Source organism: Nannospalax galili, unplaced genomic scaffold (genome assembly GCF_000622305.1).
Source record: "Nannospalax galili isolate Female #2095 unplaced genomic scaffold, S.galili_v1.0 scaffold6, whole genome shotgun sequence".
Lineage (NCBI taxonomy): Eukaryota > Metazoa > Chordata > Mammalia > Rodentia > Spalacidae > Nannospalax > Nannospalax galili.
In genome coordinates, this window is record NW_008355036.1 from 751,635 (window position 1) to 777,117 (window position 25,483).

The 25,483-nt window shown below is 45.2% G+C and overlaps 1 protein-coding gene across 2 annotated transcripts in view; it reads right to left on the reverse strand.

The window, feature by feature from the left end:
* Window positions 1–23,722, reverse strand: part of St14 (suppression of tumorigenicity 14) — a 41,729-nt gene extending 18,007 nt beyond the window's left edge. The window contains exons 1-3 of one of the 2 annotated variants that reach the window (XM_008852106.3): window positions 23,387–23,722; window positions 463–622; window positions 12–139 (exon numbers count right to left, since the gene is read on the reverse strand). In XM_008852106.3, coding sequence (XP_008850328.1) covers window positions 12–139; window positions 463–622; window positions 23,387–23,467 — 369 coding nt within the window. In that variant the 5' untranslated portion in view covers window positions 23,468–23,722. Of the gene's footprint in view, window positions 1–11; window positions 143–462; window positions 623–23,386 lie in introns of both variants that reach the window. The other variant, XM_029555544.1, reaches the window with a different exon arrangement.
* Between the last annotated feature and the right edge of the window lie 1,761 nt (window positions 23,723–25,483).

Genomic DNA, 25,483 nt, shown 5'->3' on the forward strand with positions numbered 1-25,483 from the left:
ATTAAACTCACCGCTTCCTTCACCTTGTTGGCCAAGCTTTTAAACTCCGAGGAATTCGAATTCTCATAGGCATCCAGAAAGTTCTCATTTGTGACCCTCAGGTAGCCATTGAAGACCTTCTGGACCCGCACATTCCGGTCTGCTAGAGGCCAGGAGGTGGTCATAAACAGTGACACCTAGCCTCCACCTAGCCTAACCTTGCTGCCCTCAGCTGGGAGAAATGAATGCCAAGGCAAATGCCAAGGGGAGCCAGCTCTGACCAGCCCCCCCACCACTGTCATGGCCTGAAAGGGCTCAAGAGGCAGTGCCCTAGAACCTTTCCCACACTTCCCTCCACCCATCCTCCCTCTCCCTTTCCCCCATTCTTTCCCTGCACATCACAGGTGGCCTGTGGGTCTGTCCACTAAGAGGAAAATCCATTACCATGTCACTCTCCCCACAGCCAGCCCCCTCTGTACTTACACTGGAAGTGCCACACCAGCAAGCCAGCCATGAGTGAGAGCAAGAGGAAGCTGACCAGCACGGCCACCAGAATCACCCAGCGCCTGGGGCCTCGCTTTTCCACTTTCTTGGCGTTGTTCACAGGCAGGAACTCCACACCCTCCTCAAAGCCATTCATGTTCTAAACAGGGATGTTCTAGGACTCAGAAACTCTCCCCACAACAGCTTCCCGCCCCAGGACTTCCACAACCCTTGTAACGTCCAGCTTGGAGGAACCATAGCTAGTGGGTGGAGGAAAGGCTTCACCTAGAAATGCAGGGCCTCTGTGTCCAAGAACCTGCACCTGTTCCAAGACAGGAAATGTCACCCTGGTGAAGGAAAATGAGGTGCTTCCATCCACACCCCAGCAGCTGATGGCACAAACTGCTTAACAAAATGGGGAGCCCAGTGTGTGGGCATATTCCTATGATTCCAGCACTTGGGAGGGTAGAGGCAGGAAGATTAGGAGTTACAAGGCTACTTATATAAGGAGTTATATGAGGAGTTTGAGGTTAGCCTGGGCTACTTAAGACCCTGTCTCAAAACAAATCAAAACAAAAACAACCAAAGTACAGGACTGTCTAAACCCAATGCTGAAGATCTGAACTTCAATCTCAAGACCAGCCTCAACTGCCTTCAACGCACAGCTATTATATTTAGTCCCATTGGTCACTCAGGCCAGAAGCCTGTGGGCAGCATGGAAACTGCCCACCCTGCCCAGCAGCCTTGCCCCTCATGTTGATGAACCAGCCAGAGGGAAAAGACATCAGGTCTTGGCAGCTCCACAGGGGCGCAGGGGGACAAACCAGTGCTTTTCACTGCAGGTCCTTCCAGGATCAAGTCCAGAAGAGAAGGCTAGGTCACCACCTTCCGGGCCCATGTTAAGGTCCAGCAAACAAAATTTGTCACTAATAGATGGCAACTTCTGCTCCTCCTCTCTATGTGGGGTTTGGAGGATGAACAGGGCATGAATCTGGAGAGGCCGAGGCAGGCTGTCCCTGGCCCTGTGACATACGGGCTAACTTCCCACCACACACACCAGTACCACATCAGTCCTTTCGATCCTGGGGAGAGGTACTGTGCTCCAGGCATGCAGTACTGTCTACCGCACACCCAGCAGTAAGGCTTACAAAGAAAGCAGCAGCCCCACCTTGAATTCCTTGGATACAGAACCTGTTCCTGAGGCACTCTGGAGTCACCTGGTGCTATATGATATATTTAAACCAACTCTGTGTGTGTGTGTGTGTGTGTGTGTGTGTGTGTGTATCTTGCAAACACTACCATGATGAGCATGTGGAGGTCAAAGGATAACTTTCAAGAGTCAGCTCTCCTTCCACAATGCGAGTCCCAGGGGCTGAACTCAGGTTGTCAAACTTAGTGACAAACATCTTTAACTGCTGAGCTATCTCACTGGCTGTTCTTTGACAAGTTCATACATGTATATAATGCATTCTGATTATTGTCTCCCCACACCCTCCCTCATCTCCCTCCTATCTTTGTCATCTCCCCTGCTTCTCCCTAGAGAAGGCTTCTTTCCTAGATTCATGACTTTTGTGTGTGACAGTCGATGGGAACTGTCCATTGGAGCCTGGTGAGGTCAACAGTGTGTACACAACTGAAGACAATGACTCTTGGCCAGAGAATGAGCAAGACTTTAATAAGACTTTTCTTATTTTCCCTCTCTTATTGCATCTTGCATTTTTTTATAAACACACAAAAAAAATTTTTTTTGAGAAAGGGTCCTCACTATATAGCCCTGACTAACCTGGAACTCGCTATGTATAGACCAGGCTCACCTCAAGCTCAGAGATCAGCCTACTTTTGTCACCCAGTGCCGGGATTAAAGTACTGTGCCACCATGCCTGGCCCTCTATTTCTGATGTGTACCTTCCTCTTCATGTTGAAGGCTTTCCACAAATGCTCAAGGATCCTTGGCTTCTGGTTCACATTTCAGAATGAGATCCTAAAGGTTGTTCAAACCTTTGTATACATATGCAATGATCAGGCATGGGTCAGTGGCTAGCCTGTTTTTATAACTTGACTCTTCCAACAGTTAAACTATAGATTTTTCTATGATATGGTTTAAGTTCTCTAAAGGATATAAAGTTTTCTCATCTTCTGGATGGAGTGATTTACACCCAGCCACTAGCATTTAGGAACAGGAGGAGAATTAACTCATTTCCCTTCTTCCACTCTTCACTACAGCCTTTTCTGACCTTGTATCCTCAAGTCCACATGTTCTCTGATTCAATTTCTCCCAAGTATTTGTCCCAATCACTATGGGAGTCTGGAGGAGTAGATGTCTCTTTGCTTGAGCTAAAGTAAAGATGTGGAGATTTGATACTATGCATTTTCTGATCTCACCCCTGTCTTCTGTAATACCTAAACCCAAGGGCTCAGTGGTAGAGTGCTTGCTTAGCATTCATGGGGCCCTGGGAAGGGAGGGAGGGAGGGAGGGAGGGAGGGAGGAAGGAAGGAAGTCAGGGAGGGAGGGGGAGACAGAGAGCTCTCTTTCCAGTTCCTGAGCTGACATTGCCAAAAAAAAAAACAAAAGGATATTTCTAAGATCTGAAGAGGCACAAATCTCCAAGCTCAAAAGACTCATTGAATAGCAAGAAAGATAAACCAAAAGGCATAAATAATTAAATACACTACAATGAAATCTCAGAACAAAGACAGTGGGTAGGAGCTGTACATGTCTGTCTTTTTCTCACTCCCTCATATTTCACATTTCTTCATCATTTAGTTTTCCTGGGAATATTTTAAGCTTACTCTTGCAAGCCTTCTACTGAATGTTTAAGACAGCTTCACTGAGTAGAACAGACATAACATCATGGTACATGTTTAAAGCATAGTCTTGTGCACCGTTACGGTTTGAATCTGATATTCCCCACAGACTCATGTTGTCAATGCTTGTTTCTCAGATGGTAGTGATATTTTGGGAGGCCACGGAATCTTTGATAGGTGGAGCTTAGGGGGTAGAAGTACATCACTGAGCATGGGCCTGTGAAATGATAACCTGGCCCCAGGGTTGGGCCTTGCTATCTGCTTCCTGGCCTGTCATGGTGTGAACATCTGCCACATGCTTCTATCAACATGAACTGAGCTGTTCCACTAAGTCTTGCCTGCCACAAGGGATGGAAACTCTCAAAGCACCAACCAAAACAAAACTTTCCTCCCCTAAGTTGCTTCTATCAGATATTTTAGTCACAGCAATGAAAAGCTAATACAGATATATATATATATATATATTTCATATATTTTATATATATATATGAAACCATCATCACAGTCAAAATAAGAAATACCACCACCTTCCAAAGCTTCCTTTCAGGTCCTCCCTCTTGTTCCTTTCTGGTTCCCTTTCCAGTCTCCAAGCAGCAGGTTGACTATTTGCTGTCACTGAAGGTCAGTTTGCTTCTCCTAGAACTTTGATAATGGAATTACACAGTAGGAACTCTTTTTATTCTGGCTTCTTTTACTTAACACAGTTACTGCAAGACTTGTACAGATTGATGCATGCACCAATAGTGTGTTCTTCTCTGTTGTTAAGTCCATCTCATTGCAGACAATTTGATACCTATTCATCTATCCTATGAGGGGCATTTGGATTCTTTATAGTTTGGTGCTATTATACACACAGCTTCTACAGCTCTCCTATGAGTCTCACTGGAATAAACTCTCATTTCTTCAGGTAAAGACCTAGCAATGGGATGGCGCATCCATCAATGGGATGGCACATCTATCAATGGGATGGTGCATCCATCTGATAGGTGCATGTTTAACTTTCTGAGGAGCCAACACACTGTTTTACATTCCCATAAGCAATGAGCGAGAACACTAGCTGCTCCACATCCATCTAGATCTTGGTATGGTCATTTTTTGAATTTTAACATACATGTAGTGGTTTCTCGTAGATTTTCTCTAGTGATAACGACATTGAGCAATTTTTCATGTGCCATCTGTTTATCTTCTTTGCTAAAGTGTTTTCTCGAATCTTTTGCCTATTTTTTATTGACTTACTTATTTTTCCTATTATTGAATTTTGAGAAGATAATTCTTTACATACATTCTAGATGCAAGTTCTCTATACACTTCACAAAGATTTTCTCACACTGTGACTTGTAGTTTAATCCCCTTAGCAATGTCTTTGGAGGAAAATAAGGTTTTTTATTTGATGAATGTCGATCTGACAAGTTTTTCCTTTATGGATTGTGTCGTGGATGTTTTATCTAATAAATTTTTGCCCAAGCCAAAGATTTTTTAATTTTCTCCTCTGTTTCATTCTAGCATTTTATGGTTTTTGGTTTTTACATGTGGCTTATACACCATTTTAAGTTTTTTGAGGTTTTTTAAAATGGTGTAAGGTATGGATAAAAGTTCCTTTTCATTTCTTTTTGGTTTTCACACAGGTAGCCAATAATTCTACCATCACTTGTAGACAGAACTATCCTTTCTCCTTTGTCCTGCCTTGCACCTTTGTCAAATATCAGCTCTTCAGGTAATTAACTGTAGGTTAACTAATTTGTTCCATCAAGCTATTTGTCTATCCTTTTGTTACTACCATACTATCAGCATGCCAGCAAGGTGGCTCAGCAGGTAAAGGCACTTGCCACCAAGCCTGAGTTCAATCCCCAGAACCACATGGTAGAAGAAGAGAGCAAACTTATGCAAGTTGTCCTCTGACCTCCACACACCACGTCATGCACATGCCCACATACACATATATACACATATATAGATAAATACATAAATACAATTTAAAAATTTTAAGTTATTGAAATAGTAAACTTAGTAAGACTGCAGAATTTAAGATCAACATACAAAAATCAATTGTATTTCTACATTTCAGCAATGAATAATTAGAAACTAATAGTAAAAACTGCCAGTTATGATAGTATCAAAAAGACAAACTCTTTAGGGGTAATCTGACAAAACATAAAACATTGAAAAAAATTTAAGAAGACTTAAATAGATTGAGCAATGTACTATGCTCATGGACTGGAAAGCTCAGTGTTGTTAAGGCATCTATTCTCAAATTTATCTACAGCTCAATGCAGTATTGATCAAAGTCTCAGCGTGTTTTTATAGACACTAATTATCTGAATGTGAAATTCATATAGAAATATAAATGCCCTTGAAAAAGAACAAAACTAGAGGATTTGCATGATGTGAGTTCAAGGTTATAAATTATATAATTATGTTTATATAATTATAAAAGCAATGATTTTATTTCAAAAGTCATATATTTCATTTCCAAGAATATTTTATTCTTTGAAGGATACCCATTCAAGTGGTTTTTGTTTATTTTCTGAATGCATTCTCTTCTTGCTCTTTCTTAGGATAATCAGTCTTGCTGTTTTTTTGTTTTTTTTTTTGAATAATCAATTTTTATTTAGCTTATCTTTATTTTATTTTTCTCTTTCAGAATATAAGTCTTCTTTAGAAGTATAATGGATCTCAATTGTCTAATGACATTTAAGAATGGGAAAACAGGGGCTGGAGAGATGGCTCAGAGGTTAAGAACACTGGCTGTTCTTGCAGAAGACCCAGATTTGAATCACAGCACCCATATGGCAGCTAGCAACTGTCCATAACTCCAGTTCCAGGGGACCCAACAGCCTCTTCTGTACTCTGCAGGCATTGCACAACATGGGTGCACTTACCTACATGCAGGCAATACACATATACACATAAAATAAAAATAATAAAATATTAAAAAAAAAAAAAAGAATGAGAAACCGGACTAGGGAGATGGCTCAGTAGTTAAAGTGTTTGCTATGTAAGCAACAGCACCTGAGTTTGGATCCCCAGCACCTGAGTCTGGATCCCCAGCACCCCCACAAAAGCCAGGTACAGTATGGTGGAGACAGGAGGATCCCTGGAGCTCAATGGCCAGCTAATCTAGCAGAATCTGTGAACTCTAGGTTCAGTGAGAGAGTCTGTCTCAAGAAACAAGTTGAGCATCTGAGAAAGCCACCTACAGGGACCTCCTGGCCCCCTCCACACACATGCACACCTGTACACACATGCACACCTGAACATACATAAACACACACACACATGCATGCATGCATGCACGCACACACGCGCGTGCACAAGAAAACACAAAGGCTTCAGCTACACAACTGGAACACTCTGTGAATGTGTATAAGAAATATTATTTAGCTCTCAAAATGTCCTGTAATTGTGGTGAGTCACCTGTCCTCTTGTTCAGGGAGGCCATAGAGACCCCACCAGATGGACTTGAACCAGTGTCCAGTCTACAAAGAGGAAGGTCAACACAGAGGAAATATTTCCTCCATGCTTCCAAGTGAAGTCAGCCACAGTCGAGTAGGACCTTTGACTTATCTTCATATAGATGGAACTGGTAAAAGAAAGGAGCCAGGAGCGCCTCCCAAGCCCGTGTGACCCTTGAGGAACAGATCCTCAAACGACCTTAAGAGTAAAAATAAATTGGTTTATTTGGGCCAACTGTGTGGTCTAAACACCCAAAAGGAAAGTATAATCAAAGATTAAAGTGATCAGTATATTTCTTTAATAGTTCAAGGGATTAAACTTCCCAGACATTAGGCTTAAATCCATATAAAATGTTATTTAGACAATTATTTCTCATTGGTGATTTTGTTTCTAATCAGAAAGTACTGCTCAGATATAAGACTTCGAATCTTGGTCTTCAGTACTGTAGTGTCCACCTGTATCTAAGGGAGACAACCAGCTATTGTTCTAAAATGATGGATAAATTTGTTCCCCCCCCATCTAGAAAAAAAAGAAAGAAAGAAATATTATTTAGAATAGTCATTATGGTTAGATGTGGTTTCAATTTGTAGGGTAATTTTCCAACTATTTCCTTCCTTAATCTTCCCAACAGTCCTGGGAACCACTCAAGACTAGCACTGTCACCCCAGTTTACAGAAAAAGCAGAGAGGAAATGAAATGATGCTTCTGCAAAGTCACATAGCACTTGGGGGCAGATCCAGTATTCAATCTGATTTTTTGCCCCCTAGTGTGACCTTCCAGAATTCAGGGAGCAAATAAGCGTTCTGGGGCTCTACTCATCCCAGAAACAACTGTTTAATCAGTAACTTGCCTGTTCCCTTTTACAGCTCTCACTCTCTGAGTCCGTTTTTTCATCTTACATAACTGCACCATTTTATTGATAAGGAAACTGAGGCTGAACAAGAGGGAGTGACCTGTCCAAGGTCTCAAAGATAGTAAAGTTAGTAGAGTGGGGAAGCTGGGGCAAGAGTCAATCTCTTCTAGCCCTGGGGCAGGGTTTCAGCATGTGTGCACTTGGCCCTAGAACCCAGTGCAGGGGACAGGTGGGGAAGAAAGAGGAAGGTGACAGAGAGCCCCATCCACCCTGGTTTAATTTCACATATAAGCACTACATAGCCGGAGCTAAGAGAAGAGAAAATGCATCGGTGCCTGCCTCTGCTTCTTTTCCTTAAAAGTAAACATATCTGCAGGTGCACATACAAAACCGTCATATGAAGCCAGGTGCTTGCTTAACAAACAGAGGCCATATAACTATGGTGACTTCCTACTCACCAGTTCCAGTTGGGTGCTGGCCAGAGTGGCCAGAAACACAACATGGCTCTAGGGCACTGAGACAAAAGAGTATGGGCGGAATTCCAGGAAGAAGGATAGAATGGAAGGGCTTGAAGTATACAACTCTGCACACACCCTGGGGTGGGGGTGGGGGAGTGACAGGGAAAAGCCTAGGCTCAGGTTGCAAGGATAAGATTACTGCCATTCTAAGTCAAATTCCTGGAGGGAGAAGGAGTCATGTCCAGAAACCTATTAAGGAAGGAAGAATATAGAAACCAGAAACTCTTTAGGAAATCACATTTTCTCTTTCTTCCTTCCTTTCTTTCTCCCCTTCTTTCTCTCCTTTTTCTGTGTGTATGTAGTATATATGTCTGTACACATATACATGCAGGTGCACATGCATGTAGGTGTACATGTATATGCATGTACATGGAGGTCAGAAGTCAATAATCAGTGTCTCCCCTAGTTCCTCTCCATCTTATTTTTTAAGACAAGATCTCTTACTGAACCTGGAGCTTACCGATTCCACTACACTAGTTGGCCAGTGAGCTCCAACGATTGGTCTGTCTCCTTCCTGCCTAGCCGCCATGCCCAGCTTTGTATGTGGGCGCTGAGGATACAAACTCAGATCCTCATGCTTTTGTAGCAGACACTTTTGCAAGTGGTATGTCAAGACCAGTGTTTATCAAAACAAACAACAAATTAACAGCCTTATTTGTAAGAAGCCAAAAAAAAAAAAAGGTTTATTTTTATTTCCTCTAGGAAAGAACCTTGCAATCACCTGATTCCATTATGTAGGAAACTAACCACGGCCAAAAGCTAAATGCTAAACTAAAGAAGCCTGTCATTAAGAGGACCCCTCTTATAGCTCCTGGTACATGCAGACCCATCACCAGGGTACAAACTCTCCAAGGTCTCCAGCATTGCTGTCTCTGGAACCAGAAGGTCTAAAACAAGAATTTGCCATTGTTAGCTCAGAACATTTGCTTTGTTAGAGAGAAGCAATTAGTAACTCTACATTTATAAACAGCAAAAATACTATTAACTGTGGACAGGAGATCACCGTTCAGAGGCCAGAAAGAGAACATCCCTATCAGGATGTTTACACAATGCAAGCCTGGTCCAGAAATCATCCCTAATAACATTAAAGAAGAAACAGGAGAGCCTGGTGTGGTGGTGCACACCTTTAATCCCAGCACTTGGAAGGCAGAGGCAGGCGGATCTCTGTGAGTTTGAGGCCAGCCTGGTCTACATACTGAGTTCCAGGCCAGCTAGGGCTACAGGGAGACCCTGTCTCCACAAACAAACCAGGAACAGCATGACTGAACATGGCCAATCAAACTAATGATGGCCCCGTACCACAGAGCTGCTAGCCTGCAATCCCAGACTTTATCCAGAGTCAAACATAACCTATCAGGACTGCCTCCATTTGCATGGCAGGAGTTGCATGGTAGGAATCCTAACCAGAAGAGACTAGTTCTCAAATAAAAGCCACCAGTCACTGCAGCCAATTGTCTAATGGAGATGGGCTTTCTGTTACTTTCCTTACCCCTTTCTCCTTGGCAATGTGCTTAATAAACTTGCCTTTTTGTACTCTGTCTAACCTGGATGAATTCTTTCATTGCTTGTCAATTCCCCACCATACTATCCAAAATCCAAACAGGATTCTGACCAAAGCATATGGGCAAAAACAAACACCTTCACTCCAGACTCATTTTTTACAAGTTGGGTGTGACCCACTAGTAAAGGCAGAGAGTGATTATGGAAATTGAAAGGATCACTCAGATTCTTGGGGAAGGACTATGAAGGGCAGTCACAAGATAAGTGGAAACCTGCTTATGCTACCGAGATCAAGGTCAAGGGGCAGAGGTGATGTCATCTGCTGGGGACACAGGTGTGTGGCCTAGACCTGAGACTAGGACAAGGGTGACTGGATGTATGAGCCAATGCCAACTGTCACTGATATGTAGTAGACGGTCCTCACTTATAAGACCAGTGACTCAGTGCATTCACTCACCACGTGGAATAGATTTGGATCCCATGACATCATTACCACAGGTGGGCAGGAGAATTGTAAGATAATTCTTGTGACTGTTCAAGCAAGAAAGGAAAGTACAGCGTGAGCATTGGTGATGGCTTGGCAAAGTGAGAAGGCATTCTGCGACATTCTGAAGACATCTACCTGCTCCAGGAGAATGGCCCAGTAAGCATAACCTTGCCAGCCAGCTCTAGCTACATCCTGGCCAGAGTCCCCAGAAATGCTGCACAGTCACCTCAGAGGCCACCTCAGAGGCCACCTCAGACAAGAGCCAAGGATGACCTCCAAAATGGAACCCTGAGTTTGTCATCTGGCGAGCAGGACTGAGTAATGGGGACATGGGCAGCACTGAGCTAGACAACAGAGATGGAGTCAGAGAAAAACTTGATCACATCGTTGATGACTGGCTCATTTTATTGTACTTCATTTTACTGCATGTCAAAGATATGTTACAAATCGAAGGTAAGGCAATCATGGGCAGCATTTTACAGCAGCTCAGACGATCACTAGCATTTTTTAGCAAGAGTATATCTTTTTAAAATTTTTTTAAAATTTATTTTTATTTTTTGTGTATGAGTGTTTTGCCTGTATGTATGTAAGTACACCTATGTGTGCAATGCCTGCAGAGGCCAAAAGAGGGTGTTGGATCCCCTGAAACTATTTATAGACGGTTGTTAGGTGCCATGTGGGTGTTGAGAATCAACCCGAGCTGGGTCCTCTGCAAGAGCAGTCAGTGCTCTTAACCACTGAGCCATCTCTGTAGCCCCCCAAGAGTAATTTTATTTTATTTCTTTAGTCTTCTTTTTTTGAGACAGGATCTCCCTGTAGCCCCAGCTGGCCTGAAACTCACTATGTAGACCAGGCTGGTCTTGAACTCACAGAGCTCCGCCTGCCTCTGCCTCCCAAGTGCCGGGATTAAAGACATGCACCACCATGCCTGGCAAGAGTAAATTCTTAATTAAGACAGGTACATTTTTTTGTTTGGTTGTTTGTTTTTTATATAATGCTATTGAACACTCAACAGAATACAATATAGAGATCACTCACGGGAAGACAGTATAGGGTAAACATTAACTTTGATATGTACTGGGAAATAAAAAAATCTGAGAATTCTGGTTTTTACAGGGGTCTGAACCAAACCTACAATAATACCTCTGAGACTTTCCTACATAAAAGATTCTGGTCTCCTGCCAAAGGGCTCTGCTTAGATGGACTCTCTCTGATAAGCCAGCAGCCACAAATAAACTCAGTCCACCTGGAGGCTCCTGGGAGCAGGGACTTTACCCAACCAGCTGCCACTGCAGGCCAAGCTCTAATCCAGAAAGGACCCGTGGTAAACAGGTGAGAAAGGAAAAGAAAGCACATGCTGGCAACTCCTGCCCAGTCACCAACCACAGCACTTGATCAACTGAAAAGCCACACTCTCAAGTAGCCCATATGTATCTCTGTCTGTGGAGCACAACAGCCAGCCCTTCCAAGACTTGGATGGTAAAAAATGAACTAGAACAAACAGTGTTCGTTTGGCAGCACCTGGATTCCCCCGTCCCTCTCCCAATCTCCCGGTGTATTGGTCAGGTCAGGATTTGGACCTGGAAAGTTTTTTAACAAGTGCCTGGGCCACTCGTAGAAAGCTGAGACTTGAGAAACTCCACCTACCCTTTCCAGTTTCCAGGCAGCCTGGGCTCATCCATTTCCCATCACCAGGAGAGGAAGCAGCCAGGTAGGTGTGCCAGCCCCAACCAGTCTATTTTAAGCCACTACCTGGATTGCAAGATACCTGTAGTGTGAGGCTGGACTTCACTTCCTGCCCTGGGGACCCTCCCACAATACTAAGGGCATCACCCCCACATTCTGGTGCTATCAGCAGTTTCCCCAGAAACATACAGGGAATCTGCTCTTCCTCTCCCAGCCAGCCTTAGGCTTGGCCAGATGGCCTCTCCAAACCCTTTCACCATTTTACCAGCCAGCCCTCTAATCTTTGCTCTCTGACTCTGATGCTAGCCTCTGTGGTTCCATTAGACACAGCTGCTGAGAAACGGGTGGATACAGAATTTCTACAGATGTGCAAATGGCAGACCTTTAGAACAGAAAGCCAATGAAGCCAGTAGCTCTCACTGAAGGAAGTAAACCAAAACTTTCCATACCTGAACAGATCATAAGGGAAAGTCCCCGTGGACACAGAAACAAAGCTCTCTGCCAGGAAGCAGCCAGATCCTTCTGGTCTCTTGCCTATGCCATGTCCCCACCTCCAGTAAGACCCAGGGTTACTGCCAGCACTTCCTGGGGACAGGAGCCACACATCCCAGCCTCAAGACACCTCCCCTTAGAAGACAAAGAACACACTGTAGGGCGGGCAGCCTGACACAAATCTCTTTTTTCCTTTTTTTGGGGGGTGGAGTGGGTGTGACCTAGATAGGGCCTGGACTGAGCCCCCTGAGCCCCTGGGGCAAATACTTCTCATTGGGCCTCAGTCTGTCTCTCTTAAAACTGGGTTAATAACCTCTTAGAGAACATAATTAGCTAATTCCTGCTAATGACAGGGGCCTCCCTGCTGTGTCCCTTTGATTTTGACTTCCCCACCCACCCTCCATCCATGTGCCCAGAGCAGCCCCGGCAGGTCTCCCCTCCCCCCCCCCCCCCCCCCCTCGCCGTTCTATACTCCTAGTTTGGGCCCTGCGCCATGACCACAGGCATGGTGTATGGGAGGTTGTATCAAGGCTAGCCCAATGCACCTGCTTGAACCACAGCATCTTGGAGGCCTCCACTGCCACTGCTCCCCGATGCCCTAAATCTTCAATCCCCAGACTTATCACTTGACTCATTTTTTCTGGGGATGTGAAACAGGGATTGAAACCTCTAAGCATAACAGTTGACTGATTACTGATCGTTGACTAACTGAAGGAATGCTCTCTCCACACACATCTGGGCAGCTTCCAGAGGCAGAATGGCTTTATTTTGCAGGAGCCAGGGGCCCAGGCAGTTTCCCTGATTCCCTAAGGTGGATGCTCTGATCTCTGTCTCCATAACAATTCAAATTGGGCTCTGCCTGGTCTCTTCCAGTCCTGGCCCTCGGGTTCTACACTCCCACCCCAGGAACAAACTATTTTGCTAATTCCAACCAAGAATTCTGTCTCTAGCTCTCTGAGCTCATTAAGTATACATCTTTTCTCATTTTTATTTACCAAAGATCCTCTTCCCAACCACCTCACCAGCCTGCCCAGAGTTACCACTTACAGCAGCACAACCTTCAGATTCCCCCAAACTGAACAACAGAAACAAGAGGAGTGGCCAGCATCTCCTAACTTCTTTTCATTCATTTTCTTGACTTTTCACTGAACCTACATTCTGATTTCATGAATTAGCAAATTTTATTGAGATAGTTTAGATTATCATGCCATTATAAGAAATAATAAGAGACACTTTGTAGCCTTTGCCCACTTTCCCTCAAGTGTACCAAGGCACTGGCATAATCCACAGACCTTATTGAGATCTCCTGCCTTACTTGTATGTGTGTATATTGGTTTCCATGAGCTCTATCGCAGGTGTAGGTTCTAGTATCTACTACTGATCAATACTCCTGCTGTGACACAAGGGCTCCTCCTGTTGCCTTTTTTAACCACACCTACCTTCCTTCAGCGCGCGCCCCCCCCCCCATTCTCAGTCCCACAATCACTAATCTGTTTCAGTTCCAAAACTGAATCGTTTTTTAAATGTTATCTAAGCTGGGCACGGTGGTGCATGCCTTTAATCCCAGTACTTGGGAGGCAGAGGCAAGTGGATCTCTGTGAGAGTGGGGCCAGCCTGGTCTACATATCGAGTTCTAGGTCAGCTGTGTCTATAGGGAGACCTTGTCTCAAAAAACAAAAACAAACAAAAAAACAACAAAGTTACCTAAATAGGCATGTACATCTTAGAGCGTTTTCACTATACAAAGTTCCCTGGAGAATCATTCAAGGCATGGCTTCTATCAATATTACTCTTTTCTATGATTGAGGAATGCCCCATGATGTGTAGATACCATAATATGTTTCTGTCTTGAGAACCCAAGGATTTACAGAAGTTACTGAAAAACCCCTAAGCCTCCATGAATTGACAGATTCTGAGATATATTTTCTGTGACTCCCAGCCTCTAATTAAGCAACAAATATAAAGGGCTACTGGGGTGAAAAGACTGAACATACAAACAGGAAAACTCCTGCCTCTGACTCTATAATTACAAACCAGAATCTGGGGGTGAAAGCAATAGATAGGAGGGAGGGACTGCAGGACTCAACCTTTGGAGCCCCACTCTCAGAACTGGACAGATCTGAGGAGCGTCTCACTTCCCATCCTCCCAAAGTCGTCATCCTTTCTGGAAGAACTAGTATCCTCATTGAGCACCAATATCATCAAGTTCCCCCTCTAAGTATGATCAGCTTCAAAAAACTTCTAGGGGTTGGAGAGATGGCTCAGTGATTAAGAGCACTGGCTGCTCTTACAAAGGACCTGGGTTCGATTCCCAGCACCCACATGGTGGCTAACAACTGTCTGTAACTCCAGTTCCAGGGGACCCAACACTCTCTTCTAACCTCCTTGGGTATTGCACAACACGGGTGCACTTACATACATGCAGGCAATCCATTCATACACAAAATAAAAATAATTTGTTTTTTAAATGTGTATGAGTGTATTGCCTGCATGTATGTGAGTGCACCCGTGTTGTGCAATGCTGCGGAGGTCAGAAGAGGGCTTCATATTCCCCTGGAACTGGAGTTAAGGATGGTTTGTAGCTGCCATGTGGGTGCTGGGAATCGAACCCGGGTCCTCTGCAAGAGCAGTCAGTGCTCTTAACCGCTGAGCCATCTCTCCAGCCCCATAATAAATATTTTTTTAAAAGACCTCTATACCACTGTACTAATTAGCATCATAACCGAATGAGTCTAATGTCTCCTGGTCTGGGCAGTGCAGGAAATACTCTGGTTGGTATTCATGTACTTTCTCTAGCTAATCATGCTTGATTCTTCCCATCTGTCACACAGAATGTTTTCTAAACTTCTGGTCATCTGGTAACCTCACTATATTCCCATGAACACAATCCAAATTCAGTGACATAACACAAGAGGTGGGACCCAGTGGGTTCCTCAGAGATGCCTGTGGTCAGGTATTTCCCTCATCCACATTGGGGTATTTTCATTAATCATCCAATAATGTGTTCAAGCAGCACACTCAAGCAATCAAAGTGAAATAAGAATGAATAACAGCTACTCGGTGAAAGTTTATGTAGTAAACCAAAATCGTTTTTTTGAAGAATAGGTAATTGACAAAAACTAAGACAGAAACAAGGGCCAGATTTATCTGGAATAGTCATTCATCCATATCCACAGAAGACTGGCTCCAGGTTTCACTGGATGTCAGAATCTGCAGGTGTCCAGGTCAAGTCACTAATATAAATGCATAAGTCACTGATATAAAATGCAGTAGTGTTTGCATAGAACTTTTACACATCCTTCTACATACTTCAGATCACCACTGGATTACAAGTACAATGTAAATATGTAAACTACTGGTGTATTATATAATTCTGGAAATAACGACAAAAAAAGTATACAGATGCATTTTCTTTTCAAATATTTTCAATCTGTTATCTGTTGGATCTTTAAATGCAGAACAGATATGGAGGGTTATGACTAATTTCTGCCTTTTACAACCTAACAGATGTTTCCTGTAAGAATTCTCCCAGGACACACTTTCTCCCATCCTCTCAACCTGATGGGAAGGATGGAGAGGGACTAGCACAGATCTATGATCCCAGCATGGATTAAGATATTTAATAAGTGTTTGAATTAATTTGTGATAACCAAGTCTTTGCTTGAATAATGGCATTACATTATGATTCCATTTGGGGGAGAATATGTAAATATAAATTAATATCCACTTAGACATAGCATATGCATAGATGACTTGTAGACTAATGAGCACTAAACTCTGTTAGTCAACTTTCTGTTACCATCATGGAATACCTTAGATAATCAATTTATAAAGAGGAAAGGTTCAACTTGATTCACAACTTTGGAAGTTTTAGGTCATGACCATTGGCTCTGTTCTTTTGGGCTAGTGGTAGGACACCATGGCAGTAGCAGGTGGCAAAGTAAAACCACCCACCTCATGGCAAGTACCTGAAAAGGCAAAGAGGAAGAGACTGCTATCCCACTCTTCTTTGAGAGGCTGCCCCAATGACCTAAAGACTTCCCACTAAGCCCCACCTCTAAAAGTTTCAGCCACCTCCAGAGACAGTCACCCTGGAGACTAAACCTCTCAGCATATGCTTTTGGAGGACATGGACAATCCAAACTATAGCATGTTATCAGGATTAAAACTTTGAGGAACAATGCCAGGCAACGTGGCACATGCCTTTAATGCCAGTACTTGGGAGGCAGAGACAGGTAGATCTCTGTGAGTTCAAGGCTAGCCTGGTCTACATAGTGAGTTCAGGCCAGCTGGGACTACAGGGAGACTCTGTCTCATTCATAAATAAATAAATAAATAAATCAAAAAACAAAAACCTTGAGGAACAAATATCAGATGAATTTCACTTTCTAATCAGCGCCTTTTGATACTGCTTTACTTAAAATTTTTCCCTAACTTTTGTAATCACAAACAAAACCCCTCTTTTTTGCTAATATGCATAGGCAATAACAAATTGTTATAATACCTTTGCATGGGTACTTTTTCTTCCGTTTAAAAAGTTCTGACTACTTCCTGGTCTACATAGCCAGTTCTAGGCCAGCTGGGGCTACAGGGAGACCTGTCTTAAAAAAAAAAAAAAAAAAGACCAAAAAAATGTTCTGACTACTTATCTAGAGTGACCAAATTTTCTCTGAATATGTATTTATTAGCCTTTTAATAATATTTTAAAATTAATTTTATTAATTTTATTGTTTTGGTGGGTGTGATGTATGCATGTGTGGGTGTGGGTGCATATGTGGAGGTCAGAATAAAGCTTTTGAGAGTTGGCCCTCTCCTTCCACCTTGTTGTTTCTGCCACTGAGTACTCCAGGTTCACTGGGCCTTGAGCTTCCAGAAAATTCTCCTGTCTTCAGCCCCCAACTTGAAGAAGAGTGCTGGGATTACAGGTAGAAGCCTCCATAGTCTTCCACATCCAGTTTTTTGTGTGTTCCAGGGTAGGATCTTGTACAGCAATTGCTTTTACCTGCTGAGCCATCTACCTATCCTTAATAATAAAAATAATTTTTTTTGAGTGTGTATCTTTTTTTTTTTTTTTTTTTTGGTCTTTTTGACACAGGGTCTCCCTTTAGCCCCAGCTGGCCTGGAACTCTCTATGTAGACCAGGCTGGCCTTGAACTCACAGAGATCCACCTGCCTCTGCCTCCCGGGTGCTGGGATTAAAGGAATGCACCAATATGCCCGGCAATATATATTTTTAAATAGAGCTACATAAACATTTAGTGGAAGGAAGACTTACTTTAGGTTGGGGACAGTCACATGACAAGCCTGGCCTTCAGTGAGATCATTGTCAGCTCAAAACTCTGGATGTAGTGTTTAGCATGGTTGGGGCAGGCTCCTCACCCTGCATACAGGAAGGAGGTGGTTTCTGTTTCCATCGCAGAGAGTGGTATAGTCCAGATAGACATGTTCTGTTTGGGCAACTTATCCAGAGGGCTATTTAGCTCCTTCTGACTCATCATTGAACCATCAGTGGTGTTGGCCTTTCCCTCCCAGTTCAGTGTTGTCTGCAGAAGCCAACAGGCACATCTGAACTGTAACTGAAGAGGAAATGGCACAGCACCCAGGAGGAAATGAAGGGCAGCTCAGAGATTGCCACCCAAAGGGACCCTCTGAGGCACAGCTGCTCAAGCATTCACAAACTTACCAGCCCTTATGACTCCCAGTCCCCAGTCCTCCACAGTGCCCAGCAGACAGGACACTGCTATGCCTTTGCCAGAAGGCAAATAGTTTGTGTGCAACAACACAACAGACAAAATACATGCATGGAGTGAAGAACAGAAGGCGGCCCAAGAAATGGAACCAATCTGATTTGTCAGCTTGGGATAGGTGAACTGTTTTTCAATTTAAAACAGCACCATGACATTTAATTATGTACATAATAAATGAAGCTACATTTTGTTGAAAGCCTTGCTGAAGGCACATCTGCTGTGCTCCGAGTCTCCTAGCTAAGTCAGCTCATCAAAAGGAAAACCAGACAGGTTTGGAGAGAGATGACTTGGGTGCACTGGCATTGGCGCCTGGTGATCACCCCTTCTTTTTTTTTTTAATTTGCTCACAACTCCCTAATGATGTGTTCTGGGATTTGCCAGGGATATGCATCAATCACCACTGTCTTTGGAATACAATTTTATAATAGCATTGTGGTTAAGTTCATGGGCTTTGAAGTCAGACAGATCAAGGTTTGAAATCTTGCTATACCTCCTACTGCCTTTGGGCAGTTTACACAAGGCTTTGAGCCTCAGAGTTTTCACTGTAAACTAGGCATTTTTTTTTTTTTTTTAATTCCATGTCAATGCTGTGGGGAGTCAGACACTGAACAGAAGCACACACATTTAAAGAAGAGAAGAAAGGGCTCTTGTATTCTCCACTTTTTCTCCATTAACCATCATGATAACTATTATGCAGTAGCATCTTCAGTGGGGACCAGAGAGACAGAGATCTGAAATTTTGACCAGTTAGACAACAGTCACAAAGATTTCAGAGAAAACCTGATGTATCACTAAGCCCAAACAGAATGGGCAAAGACAGGATGAACACCTCAGACAGAATTTTAGCATAGACATGCTTCTAGAAAAGTTGTTGACAAGGACTGGGGCATTGCTCAGAGGCAGAGCAGTAGCCTTATATGCATGAAGCCCTGGGTTTCAACTTCAGCACCACAAAACCACTAACAAATAGAACTGATAAATAATTAAATAAAAATTATATCTATAATGAACAGTACAGACTTTTATCATTATGCCCTAAACAATCAGTATAACAACTATTTACATGGCATTTACATTGTATTAGATATTGTAAGTAACCCAGAGATGATTTAAAGTGCATGGAGGATGTGCATATGTTATATGCAGTCATATATATACCACAAAACAAGAAGGAGCAGCACATACAGCAGTATATACCATACAGCCCAGGAATGTGGCAGGTTACACCATGTCAGCTTGTATAAGTAGACTGTGGGATGTTTACACACTGACCAGACCACCTAATAACAAAGTTCTGAGAACACATGCCTACCATAAAGCAACGCCTGGTTGTATGATGGCATATTACCTTAGGAACTTGAGCACATCAGATGCTAGTATTCATGAAGGGTGCTAGACTCAATCTCCCTGGGGTACAGAGGGACATTGTGCTAACTTCTGAGAGGGTAATGCATGCTTCTAAGTGCTAGCAGTAATCATATACCATCAGGAACCACGTCTTTGAGACCCGGCTACTGGAGACCCTGTCACATTTCCCCTCCCATTCCAAGAATACACTTTGTACCTTAGGAGAGAAAAGCCAACGGTCTGGGCAGAATCAGATACCTCTAATGGAACAGACACCAGAGGAACTCCAGGACCACAGCATTCTGAGGAAAGAAGCCACTGTCCACAGTGGTCAGGTGGGGGGAGGGAGCAATGCTGCTTTTCCTTCTATAGCCTGTGACAACATGACACAGTAGCCAGGATGTCTCTAAGCAGACCCAGCTTTTCACAACTCCCACTGGTAGTAGGAGACTTGGGCTTCTGGTCACAGAAGCAGCTCTCAAGACTTTCCATATTCCTAAATATGGCTGGCAATCTACAGAAGTTCCCAGGACCTGGTGTGGGAGGGGCTCTTTTCATGTCCACTGGAGAAAAGAGTCTTCTCTTCCACTCCCAGAACCCCTTGCTCACTATCTGCACAGCACTACCTGACTCCTGCTATTTACTGCCTCCCTTACCCTCTCCCTCACTCAGTACCAAGAGCTTAGGAGAACAAAGAAAGGTTTCTGCCTGGTGGGAGAGGGAAGGGATGGAAGGGTAACAGGGGTGTTCTGTCCACTCATTTCTTGTCATAGAAGCTGAGGAGCGAGAAGGAAGTGAAAACTGAAAGCACACAGGAAGACAGTCTAGACTGCTGATTGCTGGGGGTGTGGCTCTCCAGCACTCCACTCTTGGGAGCATTGCCCCAAATTCAACCAGGCAGCCCAGCACTTCAACTAAGTCAGGATCTCACTTACAGCAGGGACTCTTGGTCTCCTGATTTGCATCCCCTAACATGTCACCTTCCTGTTGATCTCAGGGCCTTTTCCAACTCAAAAGCTCTACTTGTATGATCTGAATACTTCACTGCGACTTACAGGGGTCTTCCATACAAGGAACCCCTTTGAATCTCTACAACAAACCTGGAGCATACATACTATCCCACTTCACAGTCAGGAAAACAGAGGTTTAGAGAGACTGGATAACATTTCATCACCTGGTTAAACAGTGGTGGCCCTGAATCTTGGCTCCATGTTGCCCGCTCCATTACCATATCACAAATACCCGTGGCCCAATTCATCTGCCCTGGCACTTCCAGCATAGGTTAGACAGGTCCCTTTCTAGGTGTCCACTCTAGGTTTGTCCAGAATTTCATACTCATGACACCGAATGTCAGCAGCATGTGTACCATACTATACAGGTGGTCCTGAAGGCAGGGACTGTGACTTGAATCCTTCTCAGTACCTGGCACGTGCTCAATCAGTGAGTACTTAGTAAATACCTGTTATGTGAATGAGTGACTGAATGAATGGGTAAAGGTTTGACCAATTAACAGATGACTTTAATATTCAGGGTTGTACAGTCTAACTCCCAGATACTTGATTTTGAGCAGTAGCAAGCTGTCTCTCTATGGCTAGGGAACACTGAGTCTTGCCTAGGAAAATCATTCTTGATCATACGTACATACCTGTCAGGGCAGCTTCACAGACACCATCAAACATTCAACAGGGACCTAACCACTCTGTGAGACAGACTTCCCAGTTCTAATTAATGGCCATAACAACTGGCATCCGCACACCTGTTCCCACATGGGCAGGGAACACACAATCCTGACAGGGTTCAGGCAACAAAGACAAAAAAGGCGGAGCCTCTGGTACTTGATGGGAGTCACGGGGTAGAATGGGGAACAGGGTAGTATACCTACAAAGGGAGGTAGCAAGATACAAGTAACACCAACACCAAACAGGGAAGCAGGAATGGAAGCAGCCAAGGCACAAAGAAACCATAAGCAATGCCGCCCCTGGGACCCAGTAGGACCTGAGCCAGGATCTATAACAGAAAGCTAACCAAGGGGTAGCAGTCACACAGCCTGGTCACAGAACAAGCCAATATCCATCTGCAGACCCCAACTGTAAACAAATACTGCTGGAGAGATGCCAGGGAGGACTACCACAGCCTGGGGTGGGAGAAATATATGAAGACTTCCTGGAGAAACAAAAGTGAGCTGTGGCAACTTCCTTGTGAACACACTGCCCTGTGTCCAGCTGGCCTGGATTCACTATGTAGGCCAGGCTGGCCTCGAACTCACAGAAATCCTCCTGCCTCTGCCTCCCAAGTGCTGGGACTAAAGGCGTGAGCCACCACACCCGGCTTGAGACTTGTTTTTTTTAAAGATTCAATCACATCGTGGTCTTTGAGAGCCTCTTGGGCAGTGCCTGGCCCAGGAGTCATAAAGGGTTGGTTTAACTAAACTCAGCAGGAGAAAAGACAGAGAGTGAGCCACACAGGGGAAGGAAATGGGCAGAAAAGTAGGAGTAACCCAACGGGTAGAGAACAGATGTGAGCAGTAAGGGAGAAGAAAATGTGGGGTTACAGGTGAAAGGTAAGTTCGCACAGGGGAAGTTTGTGCCCTGCAGAGGTGCCCCGCAGAAGTGGCCCCAGAGGTGGCCCCGAGAGGAGACAGTGCTGACTCCAGAGGACTCACTTGCAACATCAACAACAGTCCCAGAAAAGGAAGACAGTTAAGACAAACTTGAAGGAAGAGGAGAAAAACAGCCCCCCGAAACCAAACACCAAACAGCAGGCTATCTGCTGAGAGGCAGGAGTCTCCAGCAGGCAATCACTAAAGACTCACAAACACCGCGATTACAGAACGGAAGAGAAAACGGCAGCAGGGGGCAGATGTTGGAACGCACCTCACAGCAGGGCAGAGGTGCAGGCTGCAGTGACTCCTGCCAAAAGGAGGGGAAAGTCAAGACAGCGGTGTCCAGGATCCCACAAGTGTCCCCAAATTTGGTCTTCTGCAAGACCCTGGTCTCCTTAAATCAGTCTGCACGAATATCTGACAGCACTGGGAGCCACGCTCCCAAAAAACAGTCACTGGCGTAGCAGCAAACCTCTCTCACAGCCTCTCGCTGCCTTTCAGGAAACCTGTGATCGCTTCGGACAGAGAGCAGAGCCTGGCTGCTAGTCCCCCTCAGCACAGTCACTCGGGGGGTGTCCTCCTATACAGCGACTAACGCCCTCCCCAACTCTATAAAGTGTAATGCTTCTGAGCTCTTTCAAGAGCGTCTGGTTTGGCTTCCCGTTTCAATATCTTCCAGAAGGCTCAGGACACTGGCACCTACTCCGCTGCCCGGTCACTTTCACCTTTTGGAGAAGCCCAGGCGAAACCAAGCCTGAGGACCCCCAGCTCCACGTTTTGTGTAGCCAAAGCCCTGCTCTCTGGTCTCCCTGCACAGTTTCCAAAGTGCCTTTTAAATTTATTTGTTTGTTTCTTTATTTAGTGCGTGTATATATGTAGGTGTGGCGATCTAAGGGTAACCTGCAGGAGCTGACGCTCTTTTCACCATGTGGGTCCCAGCGATCGAACTCAGGTCATCAGGCTTGGCAGCAGGTACCTTTACTCCCGGAGCCATCTCACCCTTCTCACCCGCCCCCAAAGCGCCTTTTGACCAGGTAGAAAACGAGTTTCTGCAGAGGCCAAGGACACACAGGCCTTTCCGCCGCCCAGATCGCGCCACTCTAGGCTTTAATAACTCGGGGTAATGGGGGCGCCCCACGGAGGTCCTCGGCTAAAGTCAGAGAAAGAATCCAGGGGCAGGAAGCGGGAGGAGCGCCCCCAGACCCCGGGGCTTCCTCCCTCCTCCATGGTCGGCGCCCCAGCTCCGGTACCGAGGTCCGGCCAGCCCCGCCCTGCGGTCGGCCGCCAGGCACCCACCAAACAGGAAATTCCACCTGTGCGCCCCGAGCCCGGCCACACGCGGGCAAGAGCCCAGCCCCGCCGAAACCAAGTGCCGCGCAGGGTCCCCGAGCGCGTGGGCGGGGCAGTGGCCCCCAGGTCCCCGGCCCTGCCCACCTCTCTCCGAGAACTGTACTTGAGTCCCGCGCCGAAGTCCTTCGAGCCCCCTCCGGCCTTGCGGCCCCGATCGCTCCTCATGGTCTCGGCCGCACGGTCGAGGTCTCAGAATCGTGCTCCCTGCGGGCAGCCTGCTCCCATGGCTCGCGGGACGCGGGGGACACCGGGAACGCGGGGCGCAAGGTGCGGTGCGGGCCGAGTTCCGGGGCTGGCCCAGCGCGCCCGGCCGGCGGCGGTGGCTCTGGGTATCATTCTTCCTCCCGGCGCAGGTAGTTTCAGGGTGCGGCCTCCAGGCTAGCCCCGCCCCCACAGCCAGCCCGCCGAGCTCAGCGCACCTGTCGGGGATCCGGCCACGCCTTCCGCCACGCCCTCCCTCCGCCCCTCCGGCCGATGTGCGAAGAAGATTGCGAGGCCACCCAAGGCAGAAGTTCTGCGCTTCCTCTCACAAGTTGGCCCTTTCTCCTCGAATACAGCCCTTCGATGCCAACTATCTGTTTTCTCCCTCCCTCATGCAACTTCGGTCTCTCTCCATCCATCTTTCCCCATGGGCTACGTGCAGCCCTCCAAAACCAAACCCCAACAGAGCCGGCGGCTCCATGACCCAGCCTTCCCCGTGCCACTAATTTCCCTCCTTTCCCAGGAGGTGGCAGCTCTTTGCTGTCGGAATGGCCTGTGCCCAGTGATCACTGGGTAGGTCATCAGCGGCGTTCTCCAACCATTGGTGGCATCAGTTACTGACTGACCGATCCCTTCTTTGCTCCTTCCCTGCGTTTGTGTAATCCTTTCTGACCCCCAGAAGCCACGGTTTCCTACTTTCATTCTTCAACCTCCTCTCTTTCTTCTTTACATTTGCTTTAAAAGTTTTTTGTTGTTGTTGTTACATTATTTATGTGTGCGTGCAAGGGGTCACGTGTGTGGAGGTCAGAGAACAAGTTACAGAAGTCTCTCTTTCCACCATATGGGTCCCAAGAACAAACTCCTCGGGTGGTCAGTCTTGACAGAACCTTTAGTGGCGGCCGGTACACTTTCTTGACAACGCATCTCACTCAGATAAGGAAACTTGTCTTCCTGGCCCAGATGTCAGAGGCGCTCAATCTGCATTAGCAATCACCTGGGAATTTCTCCACCAAAATTGCTTAGTAAGCCGGAGCTACTAGTGGTAAACACTGTCCTAGGTACTAGGAAAAAAGAGTGAACAAAATTAAAACCCCTTTTTTGAAATCAACAAGCCCCATGGGAATTTCCTTCCCAGACTTACCCTTAAAATATAATAATGAAGGAGCCTGTGTCCTTTTCAGTGGCCACATAGGCTGAGACTCCCTGCTGATGTGCTCTTGATAGAAGCAATGGTGATTTGGGGGTTATTAAACCACTAAGAGTTGATGGTTGTGTGTTACTGCCACAGACCTGTTGTATCTTGATTGACAGACCACCTTCACCATGAGATTTTTCCACCCCATTGAGCTAGGACTAGCTCTGTTAGTGCCTCTTTTGTAGAATCAGTAATCTTTTCATTGCATGTCTGTGTCTTACTGAACTTTGAGTCCTCAAAGTCTAACATGCCATATTGTGTCAATTTGATGCAGAGGAAAAGAAATCTGCCACCATCCACCATATAAAGTACTCTAAAACCAAATAGAAGATATTGAAAAATCACTTCCTAGTTTGGCTTATCAATGGCACCCTCTAACTAGTGAGTAACTCAACCTAAGGCAGTTCCAGCATAGCAGAAATGCGATGCTCACAGTATGGAGCCTGCTGTTTTGCTGAGAAAGGACTTACATTCTTTCCAACATTGCTGGAGTTTCATCTTTTATCTCAAAAAACTAAATGAATGTCCTTCCCATTGAAGGCACCTGTGTATGTGGTCATTTGAATGCAATGCAATGCCCTGATTTGCTGCAAATCCAGGGGAAGAGAGCCATGTCACTGCACCAGGTGCACCCTATATGCACACCTATAACATTCCCATGTGTATTCCTATGACAAGACAAAGCAAAATACAGGCTATCATCTTAAACCCATTTGGTTTAATCCCTGTAAAAGTATATGTGAGTTAAGTGCTTTTGTTCCTAAACTGTCAGTGAAGAAACCCAA